Source organism: Capricornis sumatraensis, chromosome 22 (genome assembly GCF_032405125.1).
Source record: "Capricornis sumatraensis isolate serow.1 chromosome 22, serow.2, whole genome shotgun sequence".
NCBI classification, from domain to species: Eukaryota; Metazoa; Chordata; class Mammalia; order Artiodactyla; family Bovidae; genus Capricornis; species Capricornis sumatraensis.
The window spans coordinates 34237795-34263357 of record NC_091090.1 but is presented as its reverse complement, the minus strand read 5'-3'; the positions used below and the strand labels follow the sequence as shown (position 1 = coordinate 34263357).

The 25563-nt window shown below is 36.2% G+C and overlaps 2 protein-coding genes and 1 pseudogene across 3 annotated transcripts in view; 1 reads left to right on the top strand and 2 right to left on the bottom strand.

Moving 5' to 3' along the window:
- Positions 1–25563, bottom strand: part of LOC138069278 (zinc finger protein 184-like) — a 1142341-nt gene that overhangs the window by 382539 nt on the left and 734239 nt on the right. The window lies entirely within an intron of this gene.
- LOC138069307 (olfactory receptor 2W3-like) lies at positions 5647–12324 on the top strand. 2 transcript variants are annotated; one of them, XM_068960560.1, is made up of 2 exons: positions 5647–5676; positions 11425–12324. In XM_068960560.1, exons 1-2 carry the CDS (start codon positions 5647–5649, stop codon positions 12322–12324), a joined length of 930 nt encoding a protein of 309 aa, XP_068816661.1. The 2 variants fall into 2 exon arrangements, with proteins under 2 accessions (XP_068816661.1, XP_068816662.1); XM_068960561.1 differs by lacking the exon at positions 5647–5676 and having other exon boundaries at positions 11389–12324.
- Positions 18304–19226, bottom strand: LOC138069306 (putative olfactory receptor 2B8; annotated as a pseudogene).

The window sequence follows — 25563 nt, the reverse complement described above, 5'->3', positions numbered from 1 at the left end:
GGTATGCAATATGCTGAAGCCTACCATGGGCTTCACAAATGGAAAGTGATCATGGAACCCAGCACAAGTTGAGGGTCAAAGTGACTGAGACCCAGGTTGTAGGTATAAACCATATACTTGTTTAGTGAGTGTTTGCTCTCTCACACCGGCCTCCTTGTAAGAATTATCTGTGCAAGTTCAGAAGCAAGTTTCAAGGTAAAGTGACAGAAGGGCAAATATCCTCAAGAACAGAAACCACAAATCAGCTTCCAAGAATTAAAACCAATTTTCAGAAGAAAGGAAAAAATAGTGAGAGAAGAAGAATTACAACAGAAGTAAATCCTGACAATATTTCCTCATGGATACTTTAAGAGAAGGCAAGTTCTATTTTAATAATTTAATTATTTTTGACAATAACTTTTTTCTTATGCTAGTCTACTTGTTTCCTAACCATAAAAGCATAATTGGCAGTCATATTTAATGGTATTAATGGTTTATAATGACTATATTTTTCTTTGACATATCTAGGAAAAAAGAGGGCAGTAGGGAGAATTGCATAAGGAAGCAACTACTAGATTGGAACATAACTTTTAATGTAATTGATAATATATAATCATAGAAGTAGAATTCATGTAAACAAATGAAGTACTAAAAAAAATTCCAGGCTTATGAAATTCCAGATAAATTTCAGATTCCTGGATTCCAACACAGAACTTTTACCCAACTTCAAGAATTCTATACATTCATAAATAACAATTACTAACTGTTGCTAATTATGATGTCAGAAATGTATAGTTATACTAAAAATCATCAGGTTTTGTTTGTTTAGATAATGTTAATATTCTATTTGCCAAAGATCCATGTGTGCTGATATAGCATATAGGTAAAATATATTTCAAAATGTTTTTAGTTTAGAATACTTTAAGGAAACTTGATATAAACAGACAAAATCTTTCAGACTTTTGAAAAACTATCAGTAATAACTGATTCATTCCACTGGATAAAATTTCTATCAGTTTAAGATTTCACTAATTCAAGCTAAAGTGGAATGAGGTTCTTATTTTGATACTGGTAGTCTATTAATTTTATTGTACATTGCTATTTTTAACTATCGGAGAAGGCAATGGCACCCCACTCCAGTACTCTTGCCTGGAAAATCCCATGGATGGAGGAGCCCGGTGGGCTGCAGTCCATGGGGTCTCTAAGTCGGACATGACTGAGTGCCTTCGCTTTCATGCATTGGAGAAGGAAATGGCAACCCACTCCAGTGTTCTTGCCTGGAGAATCCCAGTGACTGGGGGGCCTGGTGGGCTGCCATCTATGGGGTCACACAGAGTCGGACACGACTGAAGTGACTTAGCAATAGCAATTCTTAACTCTAAGCATGGACTGGTGACTCGTTTTTTCACATCAGATTCAGTTTTGAGAACAAAGCAACGATCTTAAACTTCTTAAACAGATTGATAATTCATGTACCTTGTGTGATCAGCAACTCTAATCATAAGCAAATGCAAAATAAAAATAAATCATGTAGTAAAATACTTTCCTAAATCTTTAAAATATTCTATGGATCGTGTTGCCTTAATACGTGCCGAAATGGATGTCTTTTTAATTTTTTAAAAAGATTGAAAAGTCTCTAAAAGTTCTTTTTGTTTTCCAGATAAACAAATATATCATGTATATATACATAATATATATGAACAAAAGTGATTTCATAAGTTGGAAAGGATGCAGATGTCCATATGCCTTTGGGCCTTTTCACTACAAGGTTCTGTAGAAACTTTACACTTACCTGGGCCCCAAATAAAATTGGCTATTTCCACTAATTCAAAGGTACTCCTTTCCTTCTGTGTTCCTACTTTATTAAGCATCTGTGCAGCCTACCAGACAAACATAAAGACCCTGCTTCATCACTGTGTCATCTCTCATCTGATAAATCTCCCAGTGCTGCAGATTTTCTCTCCAGTAGTTGATTTACAATGTTGTATCAGTTTCAGGTATACAGCAAAGTGAATCAGTTATACATATATCCTCTTGTTTTTAGATCTTTTCCCATATAGGTCATTACAGAGTACTGAGTAAAGTTCCCTGTGCTATACTTAGGTTCTTACTAGTTATCTATTTTGTATATAGTGGCATGTACACTTCTTTTTCTTGCAGCTTTCACAGAATAACAGATCACCAGCATTTTTCACCTAGATAACTGTAGCCATCCCAAGATTGTCTCCTATGTTCCAATATTGCTCTTTTCTAATTCATTGCAGCCAGAATAAGTTCTAAAATCCAAATTCAGTCATGTAACTGTGAAGAGGAAAAGTTAAAACTTTACATAATATCCTGCTCCTTCTGCCTCTGTAACTCAGCTTGCTCCTTGTAAAGTCTGGATCATGTAGGTCACATAGTCTCAGAAAGTGGGGACTTACAATTCTAGGAACTGGAGCTTATCTCACTCACCCTTGTTGTGCTCTTTGCAGTTGCCCAGCCCCTGCAACCCTGATTAATCATGCTTGTCCATGTAAAGGTCAGGCATCCCCCTCCCCATCTTGACTGCTATTCCTGCACATGCAAAACCCTTTAGTTTAAACCAGCCTCTTAACAGCTGGTGTTACCCACTATAATCTGGCTATAAAAACTCTGTAACCCCTTTGTTCGGGGCTCTGAGCTTGGAGTATTAACTCATCTGGGCCCACCAGCATAATAAACCTGAGTTCTCGAGCTCTCTGAGTGTGGTGATTGGTTTCTCGAGTACTGGTTTCTGCAACAACTACTTTAAATTACTTAGCACTCCTCTCTTTTTTAACACAAAGACAGAATTTGTTAACATGAACTATAAGACCATGCATACACTAGCGTTTATTACTTCTCCAGTTTGAGTGAATTTCATTCCCTCATCACATTCCACAATACCAAGCCATTTCAGCTTCTCCCATGTGCCACTCTTTTCCTTGACTCTAGTCCTCTCATGTTAAAGCTCTTATCTGAGGTACTACTTCTTCCAATAAATATCCCTTATCCCTTGGGTTTTAGGTAAGTACCTCATCTAAGTCTTATACACCTTCTAATGACATTTTATATCACTGTTACAGTTACCATATTGTTCTCTGCATTCCATTCTAAACTACAAGCTCTGTGAAGGCAAGGATCATCTACATATTGTTTGTCATATTATCCTGAGAAATTTTCATAGTGTCAGTTATATGGTAGACATTTATATTTTATTTTTTCTTAAATATACCTCAAGCTTTCATTCTGTACAAGTAGGAATGACTACTTGTTAGTTGACTAAACTGCCAAAGGTTTTTGAATATAGACTGGAAATTTTGAATGAATTATAAATAAAGAGAAGATTATTGATGAAAAATAAATTTTAAAATTAGAAAGACAAACAGTACTATATTTGTTTGCAGTGGAACAGATAGTAATAGAAAAAGAAAAAAAAAAATAAGACAGGAGTGCCGATATGATCAGGCAAACGGGACTTTGAAATAGATATATTCTTCATTTCTCTACTTCCAACATTATAAGACCCCAAACTCACTAACTCCAGTTGAATAACACAGTTGACTTTACTGCTCTAGTTCCAGTATACTGCCTAGATGAAACAAATGACTGGATATTTAAAAAAAAAAAAAAAAAAACAGATGCTGCATATAAACACAACAAGTAACCCTTCTTTAAAACCCAGCAGTTCTTGAGCTACATGAGGACAGGAACACTTACAAGGAATGTAACTATTGTGATAGTAATAAATCTGTAGGTATTTGATATTGTTAGGCAGAACAAAAGGACTTCTCTGATAGCTCAGATGGTAAAGAATCCGCCTGCAATGCAGGAGACCTGGGTTCAATCCCTGGGTTGGGAAGTTACGCTGGAGGAGTAAATGGTAACCCACTCCAGTACTCTTGCGTGGAGAATCCCCATGGACAGAAGAGCCTGGTGGGCTACAGTTCATGAGGTTGCAAAGAGTTGGACTGAGTGACTAAGCACAGTACAGGCAGAATAAGAAACAATGCATAAATTAGCTTCTTTATTTTTACTCCAGAGTGAGGGATATTGTTGCTATGGTTTTCATCTCAATGGACAGTTGAGGACACTCATGTGAATATAACTTGCCTATGGGATCGCAAAGAGTTGGACATGACTGAGTGACTGAACTGAACTGAACTGAAGGTTACACAGCTACAAACCAGGGCTGAGCCTTACTTTAAATTAAGGTTGATCTGACCAAAGTGGCCTTGCTCATTATTCTTTGCTGCTTTTGCAAAAAGTGAGAATATGGAGACATACCAAGAGTAGGAGAACATCAAGTCAGCGTCATCCATCAGCACATTACATACCATGTTCCCAAATTTCAGAACCTATTTCACATCCAGATTTTCATACTAGTTCTTTAAAATTTATCTGCTCTTCTGAGCCTAACAATTTCCCATAGCCTCAACAATCTCTGTGAAAGCTGAAACCTGGTTGCCCCTCTGTTTGGGATGTATCTGGGCATGTCTAGACTCAGTTTGCCTGATAAACTCAAGTCCTGGTAAATAACTCAACAAACAAATTTAAAGTGTGTATATATATATATATGTGTGTGTGTGTGTATATATAGGCTTGCCTGATAGCTCAGTTAGTAAAGAATCTGCCTAAAAGGCAGGAGACTCTGGTTTGATCCTTGGGTTGGGAAGATCCCCTGGAGAAGGGAAAGGCTACCAACTCTAGTATTCTGGCCTGGAGAATTCCAGAACTGTATAGTCCATGGGGTCACAAAGACTTGGACATGACTGAGTGACTCACTTTCAAGTATGTCAAATACTAACTTATTTAACTCTTTAAACAACTCTCTGAAGAACTATTATTATGCCCATTTTACAGATTATAAAGTTGGATACAGAGTGTTTAAGTAACTTGTCCAAAGTCTCTTAGCTATTCAGTGGCTCCTCCATCCATGGGATTTTCCAGGCAAGAATACTGGAGTGAGTTGCCATTTCCTTGTCCAGGGGATCTTCCTGACCCACGGATTGAACTTAGGTCTCCCGAATTGCAGGCAGATCTTTACCGTCTGAGCCACCAGGGAATCCCTTAGCTATTCAACAGCATTGCTAGAATCTGAAACCATGCTCCAGTGTCTAGGATCATTATCACAATGCTATCTATTTCTCAACTGTTAGTCACTCAAGTAAAAATATTCAGAAAAAGGTAGAATATGCAGGTCTATATTTTGGAATAAAAATCTAAGATTTGGTGACCATCAGCATATGAATGGTATTTGAGGCAAGTATAAAAAACATATCACTCAGAATAATATATGAAGTTAATTGGATCCAAAATATGAGAAATGTCAATACTAGCACTCAGGATTTGTGCTTGGCAATATGAGCTGTTCTTGATTTTGCTATTTTCTTTGTGCAACACACTGACAGCATTTGATATTTCTGTCCATGCCAATTTTGAAATGTTCTCTTGGGTTCCATTTCACAATGGAAGAGAAAAGACTTGACAACGGAATAAAAAAGAAAGATAATAAGCTAAAGAAAATAATAATTAGACTAAAACAATAAGTAGTCTTTTTTACATTGCTATGACACAGTTCAATATGCTATCCAATATAACTACACATATAATTTCATTCTTTCATCCTAAAGTTCCATAAGATATGTACGTTACCTTTCTTATCTCATGGAAAAGGAAAGTGAAAACAGCAGTTATGTATCTTGATCAAGGTCATAAGACTGGTAAGGGGTAGAGCCATGGTTTGAACGATTGTTCTAATATACTATTTTGAGCCACATATTTTACATCTATATTTTTCTAAAGAGCTAGATTATAAGTTTTTGCTTTAAAACAGATATTTTAATCAAAATAATATACACAAAATTAACGCAATAAGAAGTAGAAAAAAAGTCGATAACAGAAAAAAAAATTATACAGTATTTTCCAACATCAAATTGCACATTCCAAAGATGGAATTTTTAACTCTTTCTTGTTTGGCTCAATTTACTAATTCTAAACCTTACTTATACCTTGATTCCTTGATCTACCAATTTTAGTATCTGTTGATGGTGCTTTAACCAATACTATCAGCTATTTCATTGTTATTGTCATTCTTCCATTGACTGTGTAACTTTTCTGATATACTTGTTTCTATACTTTGATTCACCACATTTATAACTACTTTCTGTCTTGCTTTCCTTCCACTTCTCCTCCTATCCTACACCTCCCACCTCTTGTCAGCAATTAACTCATGCCTTGTCAACATCATGCCTTAGGTTTGTAACGTCTAAACCCATCACAAATGAAGGCAAATCAGATTAGCAAGATTGCTTAAGAGAAAAACCAGAGCTCTCCCCATATGTCTGAACACATTTCCACCCACCTGCTGTCTAATAAAGATTAATGTTCAATAAGAAGAAGTAAAAAAATTAGATTAAAAAAAATTTAAAAACAGGAGCAACCAATGGTATCCATGTGTGTGTGTGTGCCACATAATATATATTCTGGCTATAATTATTGACTTAAAATATTAAAATGAATCTAGATTTTTGCATATTTTATCTATTTTTACTGGAAAACAAGTTATGTCACATCATTCTTGTAATAATTGAAATTTTGTTTTCTTATTATTTAAATTATTTTATTACTAATTGAAATAATTGAAAGTCTTTTCAATAATTGTTCTTGGTTGTTCTTGCAATATCTAGTTTTCCAAAAAGGCTATTTTTAGCAATTTATCTTGGTCTATAAATAACACTGGGCTTCCCTGATGGCTCAGCCATGACGCAAGTTCGATCCCTGGGTCAGGAAGATTCCCTGAAGGAGGAAATAGCAACCCACTCCAGTATTATTACCTGGAAAATTCCATGGACAGAGGAGCCTGGTGGGCTACAGTCCATGGGGTCTCAAGAGGCTCGCACAACTTAGCAACTAAACTGCCACCACCATATATAACATTATGTTTGAATTGATTACTTTTCTATTTAAAATCCAGCAAACTTTGAGCTAATTCATAGCTATGCTTTTAAAATTTGTTTGAGAAGACTGAGTTTTTGGTGACATTTCCTTAACTTGATTTATCTTGAATAGACTTTGACATTCTTCTTTGATTGGGACTAAATCATGATTAAAGGACTCAGAGCACTCAATCCATCTTAACTGCATCCAACAGGTGATATTTGGGAATTGAGTAAATACATTAAATTTCGGTTTTAGTCCCATGGTGTTTAGAAACTTGGTTTGAGAGTCAAACAAACCTGAATCTAAATTCCACATCCACAACTTCCCAGCTATGTACCCTTGGTAAGTTACTTAATGCCTAAATCCTTCAAATTCAGATATTAGTATTAAATAAAGCAGCCCAAGAAAATAACACAGTACTAGTGTAAGGGCTTAGTATCACTGATAATCATTATATATTTAATTGTGTGAGTGTTTTCCCACTAGACTATAAATCAGTGAAGTAAATTGCTATCTATTTTAGTAATCTTTTATCTCTGACATACAGTACAGTGTTTGGCAAACAACAAGGGTTCAATAAATATTTGCTGAATATGTATTTATCAATATAAATATTTTCAGTAATTCTTATTCCAAAGATCATAATCTGAACTTCCTGATCTGCTACTGCTGCTGCTAAGTCGCTTCAGTCGTGTCCGACTCTATGCGACCCCATAGACGGCAGTCCACCAGGCTCCTCTGTCCCTGGGATTCTCCAGGCAAGAACACTGGAGTGGGTTGCCATTTCCTTCTCCAGTGCATGAAAGTGAAAATTGAAAGCCCAACTCATAGTAACCCCATGGACTGCAACCTACCAGACTTCTCCATCCATGGGATTTTTCCAGGCAAGAGTACTGGAGTGGGGTGCCATTGCCTTCTCCTTCCTGATCTGAGGCTGTATCAATCTATGTATTAGTAGAAGTCTCTTAAAATCACTTGGACTATAGCTTTCAGCCAAAAGTTTTGTTCTCAGGAGACTTCTCTGGTGGTCCAGTGGTTGACAATCTGCCTTGCAATACAGGGGGCATAGGTTTGATCCCTGGTCCAGAAGGATTCCACATTCTGGGGGACAACTAAGCCCTTGTGCCACAACTACTAAAGCCCTAGTGCCTAGAGCTCAGGTTCCACAACAAGAGAAGCTACTGCAGTGGCAAGCCCAAGCAACCCAACTAGAGAGTAGCCCCCACTCACCACAACTGGAGAAAGCCCACACACAGCAACAAAGATGCAATGTATCCATAAATAAATAGGCAAATAAATTTTTAATATTTTTTAAGTTTTCTTCTTAGGCCATCTCTACAGCTTTAATTAATTTAAACTGGCTAAAACTGTTTAGTAATATCACTGCTATTATTTATACCCAAAATAGCATGGGAAAGATTCTCTTCTTAATCATGTGTAACATAGACCTGATTTTTCTGTTTGTAATCATAATAGCAAACATCTAACATGGTTTATGATGTGCAATGTATTTCACAAACGTGTAATGGTGTGTAAAAGATCAATGTGTATGAGAGTGGTGTAGAAGTGGAGATGGAGATGTGATTCCTTCACTCTTTCTTATCCTTCCCGGATCTTGTTTTATACTTGTTTGGCCAGAGAACATCACTAGTTATAGTAGGAACTAGTTACAGTAACAATTTGAAGTGGTATCTGGTAGAGTCATAAACTCTTTAAGCACCTGAGGGAGAGGTGGCACTGAAAGCTGTAATTTCACATCAACCTTATGAGGCAATAAAATTATTTCATAGCTCAACACACAGAGTATTGAGACAGTCTTTTGACTCAAACACCATATTCTGGACATAGAGTACAGGAAATATCTTTATTAATTTATTAATTTAAGGTGCTGAGAAATGTCCTGTTATATGTCAGATCATAAAACCACCTTTGAGCATTTTAAACTCTCTGATTTTGGAAGTGTTTCTGACACATTCAAATAAACCTAAAACTTTTACTTCTTTAATTACTAAAGCAATCAAGGGAATTTTTGGCTCTAGGAAGAACTGAAAGTATTTTGAGATTTTTCTTGAAAAGTTTTTATACAACACATGCTTATGCCTTTTGAATTGATCCATAGGTTTTAAACATGAAAAAGTGATTTATCTGGCTGTTTTTAATTTGACAATTAGTCTTTTCTTGTGGATAAAAAAGCATATTTTTTAAAGCAACATGATAGAATTAAAATTTATATATAATTTTCTAAATGATATAAATGAAATCATATCATTCTATTTTATATCATTTATAATCTTTATATCATTTTATACATATGTCTCTATTGATATAAAATGATAACTATCTTACAATTTATGTAACTAAAGAACTATAAGTCTGCCTCACAGTTATATCCAGTTAAAAATATAATTATGCACTTCATTCATAAAAGAAAGAAAATTTTAAAATACAGTATTCATTGAAAACTACATAATTTCATAAAACTGAACTTTTATGAAATACAAGAGAATATATTTGTAAATAAAGAAAATAAGAATTCCAAAATAAAGTATTAGAAATAAGAATCCCATCAATAACAAAATAATTTATGTGTTGTTATGGATTAAATTTTTGAATAAAAATTGAAAGGGTGTGTCTTAAACTCCAATGAGTTAAAAAAAAAAAAGAACAACTTGTACTCCTATTTTCATTGTCAAGTAAACCATCACTTTCAAGTTTTAGTGATAGAATTTTCTATGATATGTGACATACTAGCTCAATGACAAACATTTTCCCAAATTTAGAAGGCTAATAAGCATCAAAAATTAATCAACTTCATAGCTAATATCACCCAGTTTAAACAATATGAGATTAGGCGGTGTGGGCAGGGACCAAACTAAAAGAATCCACCTGCCAATGCAAGAGAGCACCTGGGTCAGGAAGGTCCTCTGGAGAAGGAAATGGCAATCCACTCCAGTATTCTTGCCTGGAAAATTCCATGGACAGAGGAGCACCTGGCCGGCTACAGTCCATGGGGTCACAAAGAATCAGACATGACTAAGCATGAACACATGCACATCAAACAACTGCCAAAGATTTAAGGAAAAATAAGCTGCTTTTAGAGTTCAGTGAAACAGGTACTTCTATAATCTCTCTATCAAGACCTTTAAAATATTAGAAATACTGTTAACAATTAACTATAGAGCAATGATTGGAGAAATGATGACACAGCTACAGGAAGATTATACAGACATTAATGATTATTTTTGCAGAACTTTAAAACCAAAGCAAATTTTCACAATGTAAAATAATGAAAGGAAATGTAAAATATAAAATTTATAAACACACTATTATTTATATTTTGTTAAATTCAGTTCAGTTCACTTCAGTCACTCAGTCGTGTCCGACTCTTTGCGACCCCATGAATCACAGCACGCCAGGCCTCCCTGTCCATCACCAACTCCCACAGTTTACTCAAACTCATGTCCATCGAGTCGGTGATGCCATCCAGCCATCTCATCCTCTGTCATCCCCTTCTCCTCCTGCCCCTAATCCCTCCCAGCATCAGGGTCTTTTCCAATGAGTCAACTCTTCCCATGAGGTGGCCAAAGTATTGGAGTTTCAGCTTCAGCATCAGTCCTTCCAGTGAACACCCAGGACTGATGTCCTTTAGGTTGGACTGGTTGGATCTCCTTGCAGTCCAAGGGACTCTCAAGAGTCTTCTCCAACACCACAGTTCAAAAGCATCAATTCTTCAGCACTCAGCTTTCTTCATAGTCCAACTCTCACATCCGTACATGACCACTGGAAAAACCACAGCCTTGACTAGACCGACTTTTGTTGGCAAAGTAATGTCTCTGCTTTTTAATATGCTGTCTATATTGGTCATAACTTTCCTTCCAAGGAGTAAGTGTCTTTTAATTTCATGGCTGCAGTCACCATCTGCAGTGACTTTGGAGCCCAAAAAGAGAAAGTCTGACACTGTTTCCCCATCTATTTGCCATGAAGTGATGGGACCAGATGCCATGATCTTCGTTTTCTGAATGTTGAGCTTTAAGCCAACTTTTTCACTCTCCTCTTTCACTTTCATCAATAGGCTTTTTAGTTCCTCTTCATTTTCTGCCATAAGGGCAGAAATATGCCATAAATTTATATATGCCATAAATTACATATACTCAAAAGAATGAAAAGAAATAAATCAATATTGCAGTGTGGTTGTTTCTGGGATGTGGGTAATCTTTTCCTATCCTTCATGTATATCTGTGTTTTCCTAATATTCCACAATAATTGTAACTGAGGGGATCCAAAAGAAAGAGAATAAACAAAAGATAGTATTCCTAAAATACATAATCTATATCTACATGGAATATTGAAATTTTAAGTAATTATTTTACATAATTATTTGATATGACCCACCTCTCTCTGTGAATTCCTTAGCCTGCTTCATGAAGATTAAAATGTGTTGCTATTTGCTTCCCTGCAGATGTGTTCTGATTATCCTCTGTCATGATGAACCAGAGTTGCCAGGAAGGCTTCATCTTGTTGGGTTTCTCAGACAGACCCAAGCTAGAGCAGATCCTCTTCGTGTTTGTCCTCATCTTCTACCTTGTGACTCTGGTGGGCAATGCTGTCATTATCCTGGTTTCCCGCTTAGACCCCAGCCTTCACACACCCATGTACTTCTTCCTCACTAATTTGTCCTTCCTGGATCTCTGCTTTACCACCAGTTCTATCCCTCAGCTGCTTTTCAACTTAGGCAGCCGAGACAAGACCGTCAGTTATGTGGGTTGCGCCCTCCAGCTCTTCATGTTCCTGGGACTGGGCGGCACAGAATGTGTTCTCTTGGCTGTCATGGCTTATGACCGCTTCACTGCAATCTGCAAGCCCCTCCACTACTCTGTCCTCATGCACCCTCAGCTCTGTTGGAAGTTGGTGTCTGTGGCCTGGGGAGTTGGACTTCTCAACTCCCTGGTTATGTCTCCAGTGACTATGAAACTGCCACGATGTGGGAGATGCAGGGTGAAGCATTTCCTATGTGAGATGCCGGCTCTGATAAAAATTGCTTGTGTGGATACAGTGGCTGTAGAGAGCACTGTTTTCATCCTGTCAGTGATCATCGTTCTGGTGCCCCTGTCGCTCATCCTCATCTCTTACAGCTACATTGCCCTCGCGGTGCTGAGGATGAAGTCGGCGGCTGGAAGGAGGAAGGCTTTCAACACGTGTGGGTCCCATCTCACTGTAGTCTCCTTGTTTTATGGGAATATTATCTATATGTATATGCAACCAGGAAATAATTCACCTCAGGACCAAGGGAAATTCCTTACCCTCTTCTACAACTTGGTGACTCCCATGTTGAACCCTATCATCTATACACTGAGAAATAAGGATGTAAAGGGTGCACTCAGGAGACTTGTGTCTAGAAAGTAAGATGACAGTGACTAGTTTTATGGTTACTCCTTTTACTCAGTTAATAAAAATAAATAATTCTTAAAGTGAAAAATTTTAACTTATTTAAACATTTCTACCAACCCAATAAAAACCTCCAGGGATGGAATTTGGAAATATGTACTAAAGGCCAAATATGATCCTGATTACATAATAGGTAAATTTAGGTAAAACTTAATTTTCAAAATATCTTATGTTTGACACTTCAAATCGTCTTTTCTCCTTCTTTTCAGTTGTCCACATCTAACTGAAATTCAATAAAACAATCAGTTAATTCACTCAGTTGTGTCTGACTCTTTGCAACCCCATGAATCATTAAAACCATGAATCAATATATATAAAAATTTGTATCCAGAATATATCAAGAATGTGTACAAATAATGAAAAGACAAACAACTGAGTGAAGAGTGGGCAAAAAGCTAAAACCAGACTTTTCACAAAGTAAGATGTATGCAAGGCAAAAAACACATGAAAAGGTGCTCATTATTTTCATCTTCAATCATTAAAATATCTAAATTAAAACATAAAATACCAAATATTAGTAAAGATGGAGAGCAACTGGCACCCTCATATGTTCCTTGCAAAATGTAGAGTGATTTAATTATTCTGGGAAAGTGTTTGGCCATCTTTCTAATAAAATTAAGCACATATCCTCTATGATTGCGTATTTACACTACTATGTATTTTCCTCAGAGAAATGAAAACAAATGTCCATAAAAAAGATTTGTGTGAGAGAAGTCTCACAGAGGTTTTGTTCATTATAGCACAAAACCAAAAACAATGAAAAATCTAGAATGAAAAAATAGATAAAATGTGATAAGTCACCAAATGTAGTTCCATTCATCAATGAAAACGAACAATCTATTGATCCGTGCAACAATATGGATGGACCTCAAAAACTTTCTGTTGTGTGGGAAGTCAAAAACAAAAGCATGGATACCATACGATTCTAATTATATGAACTTCCAGGTAGTCAAAAGACTAAGCTAAGATAATGGAAAGCAGAGCAGTGATTTGCTTTGGAGATTTTGACAACGTGGGAACATGAAGGAATTTTTTACAGTAATATAAGCCCACTTCAATGTTTTTGCCTGGAGAGTCCCAGTGACGGCAGAGCCTAGTGGACTGCCGTCTATGGGGTCGCACAGAGTCGGACATGACTGAAGCAATTTAGCAGCAGCAAACACTCTACATCTTGATCTAAGTGATTGTTACACAGATGTATAATTTGTCCAAAAAAACTACATATTAATATCCCTTATAAACATTGATGTAAAAATTCAAAGCAGTTTTAACAAACAGAATCCAATAATTGATATATAAATGAAAATATAATCAGATGGGGCTTATCCCAAGAATCCAGTTAAACAGTTGAAAATCAGTCAAAGTAGTCTATGTCTACACCAGTCTGAATGTGCCTTATCTGACCTGAAAGTCAATCAATGTATTTCACCATATTGACAAACTGAAAAAAGAAAAACCATGTGATCATCTGAATAGATGCAGAAAAAAACATTTGATAATATTCAACATCTGATCCTGACAAAAATTCTCAGCAAACTAGTAATACAAATGACTTTCCTCAACGTTTTAAATGGCATTGATGAAAACATATACATATATCAAAACATTAAATTATACTCTTTAAATATGTGAGGTTACTGTACATCAATTACACCTCAATAAAAGTGAAAAGAAAAAATGGAAGAAGGATGAGAAGGAGGGGGGGAGGAAGGAAGAAAAGAAGTGGAAAAGAAGGAAGTAAAGGAGACAGGAAAGGAAAAAAAATCATGCCACTGGTGATACAGCCATCTTTCCAAGATATGTGGTAATACTTTAAATTTCTTCAATTTCTACATTTATTCTGCTTATTATATTGCTCAATTCAGGACCTGAAAGAATGGCACTTCAAGATTTCAAAAAATTTATGTATGTTTATTATGACAATAGAAGGTATAATTTGTTCCACTGCGGATGGTGACTGAAGCCACAAAATTAAAATATGCTTGCTCCTTGGAAGAAAAGCTATGACAAACTTAGACAGTAGACTAAAGAGCAGAGACATCACTTTGATGACAAAGACACATATAGTCAAAGGTATGGTTCTTCCAGTATTCATGTACAGATGTAAGAGTTAAACCACAAAGAAGAAAGAAGAAGGCTGAGGAGCCGAAGAATTGATACTTTTGAATTGTGGTGCTGGAGAAGACTCTTGAGAGTCCCCTGGACAGCAAAGAGATCAAACATGTCACTCCTAGAGGAAATCAACCCTGAATATTCATTGGAAGGACTGATACTGAAGCTCTGATATTTTGACCACGTGATGCGAAGAGCTGACTCTTTGGAAAAGACTCTGATGCTGGGAAAGATTGAAGGCAGAAGGAGAAGGGGGTGACAGAGGATGAGATGGTTGGATGACATCACTGACTCATTGGACATGATTTTCAGCAGACTCAAGCAGATAGTGAAGGACAGGGAAGCTTGGCATGCTGCAGTCCATGGGATCACAAAGAGTCAGACATGACTTAGAAACTGAACAACAACTTGTTCCATGGAGAACTTTACTGTTGTAAGATTCTAACAAAAGCATACACCTACCACCCCCATGTTAACTGTTTTTTCTTTTCAGTGTGACTTGCAGCAATAACCTATGGCCCAACATTCACTTGTGTGTATTTTGTACTTATTTAAGAAATCACAGAAATTGCATTATATGTAAGGGTATAACTTCTAAGTAATATAGAGCTAAAGGAAACATATTCTTCTACTAATCATCTTCAGAAAGAGTTAAGAGGTTGACTTACAAGAGACTGCATGTGGAAAACAAAAAAAAAATGAGAGAGACTGAATGTGTAATGCATGCTTTGTAAATATGTATATATATATTTATGTGTGTGCAATAACACATTAACATATAATATATTATTTATGTTATTAAATCCAAGTACAAGTCCAAATGTAGCATGTTGCAGTGTATACTACAAACTGAACTTGATCAGGGATCTAAGGGCTAGAATGTCAGATTAAATTTTTCTAGTTCAGTTCAGTTCAGTAGCTGAGTAGCGTCCGACTCTTTGCAACCCCATGAATCGCAGCACGCCAGGCCTCCCTGTCCATCACCAACTTCCGGAGTTCACTCAGACTCACGTCCATTGAGTCAGTGATGCCATCCAGCCATCTCATCCTCTGTTGTCCCCTTCTCCTCCTGCCCCCAATCCCTCCCAGCATCAGAGTCTTTTCCAATGAGTCAACTCTTCTCATGAGGTGGCCTAAGTATTGGAGTTTCAGCTTCAGCATCATTCCTTCCAAAGAAATCCCAGGGTGGATCTCCTTCAGAATGGACTGGCTGGATCTCCTTGCAGTCCAAGGGACTCTCAAGAGTCTTCTCCAACACCACAGTTCAAAAGCATCAGTTCTTCGGCGCTCAGCTTTCTTCACCATCCAACTCTCACATCCATACATGACCACTGGAAAAACCATAGCCTTGACTAGATGGACCTTTGTTGGCAAAGTAATGTCTCTGCTTTTCAATATGCTATCTAGGTTGGTCATAACTTTTCTTCCAAGGAGTAAGCATCTTTTTCTAAGGTGTTTATATTTATTATTCAGATTTCAGAACTGTAAGAGTTTATTTCATAGGGAGATGGTTGTTTGTGAAGCTTAGGTGAATAGAATCTTTGAGACCCTGTGGACTGTAACCCTCTAGGCTCCTCTGCCTATGGAATTCTCCGGGCAAGAATACTGAAGTGGGTAGCCATTCCCTTCTCTAGGGGATCTTCTCAACCCAGGGATCAAACCTGGTCTCCTGCATTGCAGATTCTTTACCATCTGAGCCACCAGGGAAGCCCATAATATATTTTTTATGTTATTAAATCCAAGTACAAGTCAAAATGTAGCATGTTGTATTTTACACTACAGACTGAGCTTGATCAGTTATCTAAGGGCTAGACTGTCAGATGAAATTTTTCTAAGATATTTATATTTATTATTCAGAATTCAGAATTGTTTAAGAGTTTATTTCATAGGGAGATGGCTGCTTGTAAAGCTTAGGTGAACAGAATCTTTCAAAATTAATATGTACACTATTTATTCTTTAAATTTTTTCCAGGTAAATGTATTTGAGCAAGCATCTGCAAAACATGGGGATTCATGGAACTAAGGGACTATTTTTCATATTTTTAGAATATATATGGGGCCTTTGCTAGATGTAAGATACAAAGGCCCTGACCAATTGATGCCTGAATCAAAGAATTTGTAAAATGATATGAGGACAGTAATCTAAATATATTTTACCATTCGAAATTTTGCTGAATTACTGTCAGTGAGATGTGTAGAATATGAAATAGAACTTAGGTCATGTACTATTCAGACATGATAATGTTCTTAAAGGTCATTTTTAAAAAGGAAGAAGGTTAAAATGACCAACTCCCATGCCTCACATCAGCATTTTTCAGGCTATATGCAAAACTATATGTAAATACTACCTGGAGTTATTACAGCTAGTGACTGCTGCTGTCACTGGCAGCAGTGAATCACACCCTTCACTCAGTGCTTCCTGTCTACAGCCTTCTCCAAAATAGATGCTACATAATATGGCTGCCACACTAGTGAAATCACAATTGGGCCTAATTTCTGGATGGTTTTATCAGGATTGGTGTTAGAAAGTTTTTCTTTGAGACTAAACTTTTTTTCACAGCTGCATCCACCTATTTCTCTGAAAAAGCTAATGCATTCAACCCATGAACTTTATAATAAAGCCACAATCAAAATGCAAGAAAAAAGTGATATCTCTTTAGCAATTGTCAGAAAATACTAAAATATTAGTATTCCTTACAGTGCTTTTACTGGTTTCTTGCTTTTATTTTTATATTGATTTTGTTTTTTATTTTTATAATGGTTTCATGCTTTTATTTTTGTTGTACTTCATAGTATGTTCTTACATGTCTCTTTGCAAGTAGAAATGGGATAATGTTCCCAAATATGGTTGCAAATAATAAAAGCCAGTGCAGCCTGTAGGGAAAGAAAAAATTTTCCTCCACCATCTTAGGGTCCTGGCTGGGTCTGAAAATTAAACTGACAAAGACAGATAAACAGGAGAAAAGCATACAAATCTTATTGAACTTTTACATGTTCATGGGAGCTTTCACAAGAGAATGAAAATCCCAAGAAGGGCAAACCACTAAGCTCCTTTGAGACAAAGAACCAATATATTTGTGAAGAATTGACAAGACAAAGGGGTGTGGACTAGAGGTGGCCCAACTATAGCTAGGTAGTACTTATCTTCCTTAACAGGAATAAGGGTTAGTTTAACAAGGTTTGTTTGTAGATTCCTCTGGTGCCATCTCTGGGTTGATAAGAGTCTATATGAAAAGAAGAATGTGTACTGCTTTAGGCAGAAAATGGTGAGTTTTTCCAACATTTACTGCTTAGTTGCTTTCAGCTCAAAATATTTTATATGTTCTTTAGGTATATTTTGGGGTGAAATATTCTGTATTAATTCAAATTGCTTACAAAAAAATTTTTTTTAATGTAAATGCTCCAGGAACAGTGAATCATCATCTCTGGAGGTTGGAATGAATCCATTAACCAGGTTTGGAGCACTCATTTTTTTAAAAGAATGAAATGAAAAAGGGCTTCCCTGGTGGTTCAGTGATAAAGAATCCACCTGCCCATGCAGGAGACGTGGGCTCAATCCCTGGGTCGGCAAGATACCCTAGAGAAGGAAATGGTAACCCACCCCAGTATTCTTTTCTGGGAAATTTCATGAACAGAGGAACCTAGCGTCCTACAACTCATGAGGTCGAAGAGTTGGGTATAACTGATCACTGATGCACCATACTGAAATAAAGGAATTCCCTCAGAGTTATCAGAGGAAATTTCAGATGACTCATGGGGGACACACACATACATCTAAAGAGCTCTGAGGTTCAATTGCTTCCATTAAACTGTCCTTCTCAGCCATCATCTGGAGTCAGAGTCCTTCCAAAGTACCTTCTTCATCCTCCCTTCACATCCCTGTTCCTTAGTGTACATATGAGGGGGTTGGTCATGGGGATAAGGACAGTGTAGAAAAGAGACATGAACTTGTTCTGATCCTGGGAGTCACTTCTGCTGGGCTGACAATATACATAGATGGCTGTGCCAAAGAGCAGGGAGACCACCATGAGGTGGGATCCACATGTGCCAACCCTATTTCTCTTAAGAATAAAGTGGACTTTATTCTTAAGACCGCCCTGACAATCCGACCATAGGAGAACATGATTAAGGCAAGAATGATGACACTGCCAAAGAAGGTCACATACACATTCATAGTGGTGTCAACACAGCCAAGTTTGAGAAAAGAAGGGATCTCACAAAGTGGTCTAATTTATTTCTCCCAAAAAGTGGTATAAGGAAGATATACACTGTCTGCAACAAGGAGTTGGCAAAACCAGTGATCCATGAAGCAGAAGCCATCAGGCACACAGACGGAGGTGCATGATTACTGTGTAGTGAAGGGGCGTGCAAACAGCTGCACAGCAGTTAAATGCCAAGAATACTAAGAGAAAGCATTCTGTGCATCCCAATTCCAGATCAATGAAGAACTGAGCTACATAGCCACCAAAGGAGATGGATTTGTCTGCTCCACTGAGATTAATCAGGAACGGGGGAACAATGCTGGTGGTGTAGCACAGATCCAGAAAGCTCAGGTTAGAAAGGAAAAAGTATATAGGGGTGTGAAGACGTGGGTCCAAGTAGGACAATGGAATGACGGCTATGTTTCTCAGCAAAGTGAAGATGTAGGCAATCAAAAGAACCACGAAGAGAACTTGCTCCAGTTGAGGTCTGTCAGAGAAGCCCAGTAGGATAAACCCAGTGAAAGAATTTCCATTTTTCTGTTCCATCCTTTGTTAGAACATGGCTCCTGTCAAGACAAAGCATTTAAAATTTTAAAAAGTATCGTCCAAAAAGAGGAGGGCCTAGTTCAGTTCAGCTCAGTTCAGTCGCTCAGTCATGTCCAACTCTTTGCAACCCCATGAATCACAGCACGCCAGGCCTCTCTGTCCATCACCAACTTCCGGAGTTCACTCAGACTCACGTCCATCGAGTCAGTGATGCCATCCAGCCATCTCATCCTCTGTCGTCCCCTTCTCCTTCTGCCCCCAATCCCTCCTAGCATCAGAGTCTTTTTCAGTGAGTCAACTCTTTGCATGAGGTGGCCAAAGTCCTGGAGTTTCAGCTTTAGCATCATTCCTTCCAAAGAAATCCCAGGGCTGATCTCCTTCAGAGTGGACTGGTTGGATCTCCTAGGGAGGTGGTAAATCTATCACATTAAAAGACAGGGCCATGGGATTTTATATGCAACTCTCTGGTTAGATGATATATTCATTGAAATCTACATATATTATACCAATTTGGGACTTCCCAGGTGGCACAGTGGTAAAGAACCCATCTGCCAATGCATGATACATAAGAGATCAAGGTTCGCTCCCTAGGTTGGGAAGATCCCCTGGAGGAGGAAATGACTAAAATGACTTAGCATGGCTTGGCATAGCATGGCATATCAACTTAGTTCTACATTACCAAAAATAATGATATTGATGTTTAATATAAGAAAAATCAAATAGTAGACCTTGTGTTTCCATGCATCATAGATATAAAAGGTGTTTTTCAGATCGAGTTTAATAGGATTTAAAGTACTATAAGAATATACAGTAGAGAAGCAATTATGCACATAAAGCTTTTGGCAGAAGTGCTCCTCTACTCTTTTAACATATTTGTGAATGCTCCCTTGGTCTTGGTATGTAGGAAGACAAACAAATAGACAGAGCCTAAAAATATGACCATTCAATTACAATAATTACAATGCTTAACTCATGCCCTCAAGATAACTAAAATTACTACACCATAATAAGAACTCCAAAATTTCATTGATCTCACCAACACTTAGCTCTTCTTTCTGTTGATTTCATTTTCACAAAGTACCAATAACCACAGTGCATGGACTTCTAACGGAGATAGGATTATTCGCTTCCAACATTTTAATCAAGATAAACATTTTTAAAGCTATCTAATTGTGTAATCTGTGCATAAAGTATAATGCTCTACATTGCTCTCTATGATAAATAATTAAATGCATAGAGATAAAGACATACACATTGTCAGTGCACTGACAGGTCAAAGATAGAATATAAAACTAAAACTAATATAAGGAATGGCATAAAGAAAAGGACATTATGTTCTTATAAAAATCTAAGCACCTCCATCTATGATAGGCTAATTTATATTTGCAATCTTGAAGTATCAGTTATACTAAACCTAGCATATTGCCATTCCTAAGGTTAGTTGATTATCATTTTCATCCAACTATTTAGTATTTGCATAAGCATGAAGTGAAATGAAAGTCACTCAGTCGTGTCCAACTCTGCGACCCCATGGATGATACAGTCCATGGAAATCTCCAGGCCAGAATACTGGAGCGGGTAGCCTTTCCCTCCTCTAGGGGATCTTCCCAGGAGTTGAACCCAGGTCTCCTGCATTGCAGACAGATTCTTTACCAGCTGAGCCACAACGGAAGTCCTTGCATAAGCATAGTTATACACTACCCCAAGTGGCATTAGAAAATAAATAATTCAGTTCTATCATGTTCAAATTGTTAGACATAAAATAAATTTTTAATTCTTCGAAAATTTTAAAAATTTGAATCAGGTTTGAGTGTAGAACCTATTGATGTGTTAAATAAATTGGTATAAAATTAGCATAAAATAAATGTTAATAAAATCTGCATAAGGGAAAAGTAAAGGGCAAACAAAAGAAGAGTCGGTAATAGAAAGGCCACTGGGAAATATTCGTCCATCACTACCATAAACATCTTCCTTGTCCCATAATTTAGGTGCAAGGAAAGCAAACAACCAAAATATCATAAGGTTTGAAATATAAAAGCACACAAAACAGAAATTTAATACTTCATATATAAGAAGGATTGAATTAATTTAACTTCACACTCAATCACCTGACAACAGTATGGAAGAATACATGCGTATCTTGCAAAAACAATCTTTAATTAAAAAAATGTTCACATTTAAAGTTTGAAAAATAAAGCATCCAAAGTTTGAATGCTGGACAAATATGCTACCTACATATCAATTAACAATATTTATAATTACTGGTATTACTGTTTTATGTTCTAAAACCTTTACAAGCATAATCCCAACTCCAAAAAATTGAAATTTACCATTTCCCTTTTACATATGAAGAAATAGTTTAAAGTAGTTAGCTAACTTAACCAGGATCATAAAATTCCCATTTTGATAGAAACCCAAGTCCTTTTAATATCTAAGTTTGTGCTTTTAAATAGCTATTACCTTATCATCAAGCAAATGAATATATTAAAATTCAAAGGCAGTACATGTGGTATAGAGGATGCAGTATTTTATACTTTCTTTGACTTTTATAACGATGTGATCAATGGTATCCACAAAAAAATCTGGGTCCAAAAATTTCATAATAAAATTAATCATAAAAGTATGAGAAAAAAGTACCATGTACAGTTTCCATGTACAATAACATTATACATCCCCCTGATTCACACCCGCTCAGAAGAGCAAATTTAAAAATCATAGATCAGTCTCATGAACACATATACAAATATAATATGGTCATCTGAGATGTACTGCTGGCAAATTATTTTTAATGTACCTAATAAAGAAGTATTTAGCAGAGTAAAGGAGGGAAAAAATAAAATGCTAACTCATCCAGGGAAAATACTAATATAATAACATAATATAATAAAATAATAATTTATTTGAACATTATCATATCAGTAAGGACCAAGAAGGCAGCTGACAAAAGGTAAAACCCTCCAATTTTCATAGCAGCATTATTTTCTTTTTTTTAATATAAATTTATTTATTTTAATTGGAGGTTAATTACTTTACAATATTGTATTGGTTTTGCCATACATCAACATGAATCCGCCACAGGTATACACGTGTTCCCCATCCTGAACCCCCCCTCCCCCCTTCCTCCCCGTACCATCCCTCTGGATCGTCTCAGTGTACCAGCCCCAAGCATCTAGTATCATGCATTGAACCTGGACTGGCAATTCGCTTCATATACGATATTATACATGTTTCACTTGCCAAGATGTAGAAGCAACCTATGGAAGTATGAATCAATAGATGAATGGATAAAGAAGATGTGGTGTATATTTATATAGGTAGATAGGTACAATGGAATATTACTCAGCCATGAAAAAGAATGAAATTTTGCAATTTACAACAGGGACAAACCTGGAGAGTATTATGCTTAGCAAAGTCAGACAAAGAAAGACAAATACTGTATGTTTTTATTTATATGTGAAATCTAAAAGCTAAAACAAATAAATATAGCAAAACAAAACAGACTTAAAGATACAAAGAATAAACTAGTGATTACCTGTGGGGAAAAGGAGAGGGAAAAGGGTGAGACAGGGGCAGTGGATGAAGAGGTTAAAAACTACTAGATACAAAATAAACAAGATACAAGCATGTAGCATAGGGAACAGAGGCAATGTTTTAAAATTACTTTATGTGGAGTATAATCTATGAAAATAAAAAGTCACTATGCTATATACCTGAAGTGAATATACAAGTCAACTACTCTTCTATTTGAAAAAAAATACTTGGGGAGATAAAGTTACATAAACCATTTACTGCTTTATAGGATAAACAAAAAAGAATGCTGAATGGCTACCTACATGACAGATAAAAATTAATGATTTAGATTGAAATATAAAGTGTCAGGCAAAGGAGACACCAACTAAAATAGAATAAAGAGTATAACGGTCTCTTCATGTTAAAATTGAATCCACATAGAGAGCACACTGAGACATAATTAGGATACTAATGTATACTAAGATACTATATATCTTAATAATGTATACTAATGTATACTAACATACACACTATATATATAGTATAACATACACTAATGTATACTATACTAAGATATTAATTCTATCTTTTTTTTACATTCAGGAAAATTATTATCCTTTAGTAAAGCTGGATATGGGAAATCTCTTGGTGCTAGAAGCATTAACCCATTAATTCTTAAAGAAGTAAGAAATCTTGATATATTAGACAAACTATGTGAATAATAATGACTGGAAATACTAGACACATTCACCCTAACTACAGGAACAAAAAATGGTGTCTGAGTTAACCATCATTATGTGACATGATATAAGAAAGTCTTGCCATAAAAATTATATATAAGTTATTACTTGGATACAAAAAAAATAATTGAAAAACAACAAAGTTTATGTAGAAAAAAAAATTTTTTTTTTCAGATTTTATTTTATTTATTTATTTTTTTACTTTACAATATTGTATTGGTTTTGCCATACATCAACATGAATCTGCCACGGGTGTACACATGTTCCCAATCCTGAACCCCCCCTCCCACCTCGCTCCCCATACCATCTCTCTGGGTCATCCCAGTGCACCAGCCCCGAGCATCCTGTATCCTGCATTGAACCTAGACTGGCGATTCGTTTCTTATATGATATTATACATGTTTCAATGACATTCTCCAAAATCATCCCACCCTCTCCCTCTCCCACAGAGTCCAAAAGACTGTTCTATACATCTGTGTCTCTTTTGCTGTCTCACATACAGGGTTATCATTACAATCTTTCTAAATTCCATATATATGTGTTAGTATACTGTATTGGCGTTTTTCTTTCTGGCTTACTTCACTCTGTATAATCGGCTCCAGTTTCATCCACCTCATTAGAACTGATTCAAATGTATTCTTTTTAATGGCTGAGTAATACTCCATTGTGATTCTATAAGACAAAGAAGACATTCTGTGTAACAATTATTTTAAAAATGGAAAATGATATCTCACAGGAACACAATTTTACTATCCCAATTAAGAGAATAGGCATCAAATGAAAGAAGTTAAATGCTTAGTACTGACACACATCAGGTGGTAGAGATAATAGTCTGCAATTACAGTAATTGTACAATACTGACAAATAATATAACTAAAATTTGAGTGGAAGAATATGTATTTTAATAAAACTGGTTACTCAGTAGGTAAACCACACATTTTAAAGACAGGAGATTTCAAGGAAATAATTTTTAAGATATTTCAAATTATATAGCATTCACTGATATTTTTAACATTCAGACTCTGTCTTATCCAGTTTCCTAATGAATCCTGAAGTCTCGGCAAAATTTCTGCAGCCTCAGGGCTATGACTGAGTTACTATTGCTTTGACACATTGACACGATATTCCTTGTCACTGTCAACCTAGCATTTGGAAGATTCCATGTATATTTTAGGTATTTTTGTACCTCTTTGAAAAAAATGAACATTTAAAAAATATAGATAGTGACAGTAGATTTTGAGAAATATTGTGTAATTTCACAGAAAATAAGGACCCAGAGGAAAAAATGGAAGCAAACAGTCTAATAGTTTTATGTTCAGATGTGCACTATTATCCTGTTTCTAAATGCATGTCTTACTAGAGCTAAATATGCTGTATTTAAATTATTTTCATGTGTACATACTGTGTTATAATGAATGTACTAAAATAGAATGAAATGCCTAAGAATAAAGTGTTGGCTTCTAAAATAAACAGTGAAGTTTAGTTCTTATATTTGTTGAATTTCTGTAGGAATTTCTGTTCATTTTGCCAACTGACATATATGCTAACCAATTGATCTTTTTGTTTCAAGAACAATCACAACTGAATATAATCTAATTTGCTGATTCCTAAAGCAACAAAAACTTAGTTCCACTATACTTACTTTTATTCACCTTATCTGTGGAACCAAAGCTCTTTTCCTAGCTAATATCCAAGTTGCTACTTTAACACAGTACTGGGGACTGGAACTTGAATATATAAAATCAGACAGCAGGTTGTGTGAAATGAGTGCAATCAAGCACCAGATTATTCTGAAATCTTTCTTAAGCCATAAAATGTTTTATCATGATGACTTCACACATCTTCATGTGGCACTGGGGATATGTATTCTATCTCATGGTAGGAAGATAAAGAGAGGTGATTTTGAACTCTTAGTATTACCTCCTGAATACAGTGACCTGGCTATTTTGACAGATCCATATAGGCAACGAGAGAAGGCGGTATGAAACTGCACTGTGACTGGGTTGGCACAGAGAAAAAAACCCAAACCTGGTTGAAGTCTCTGGGGAATGTGTGTCCTAAAGTGTTAATCAACTGATGTCACCTCC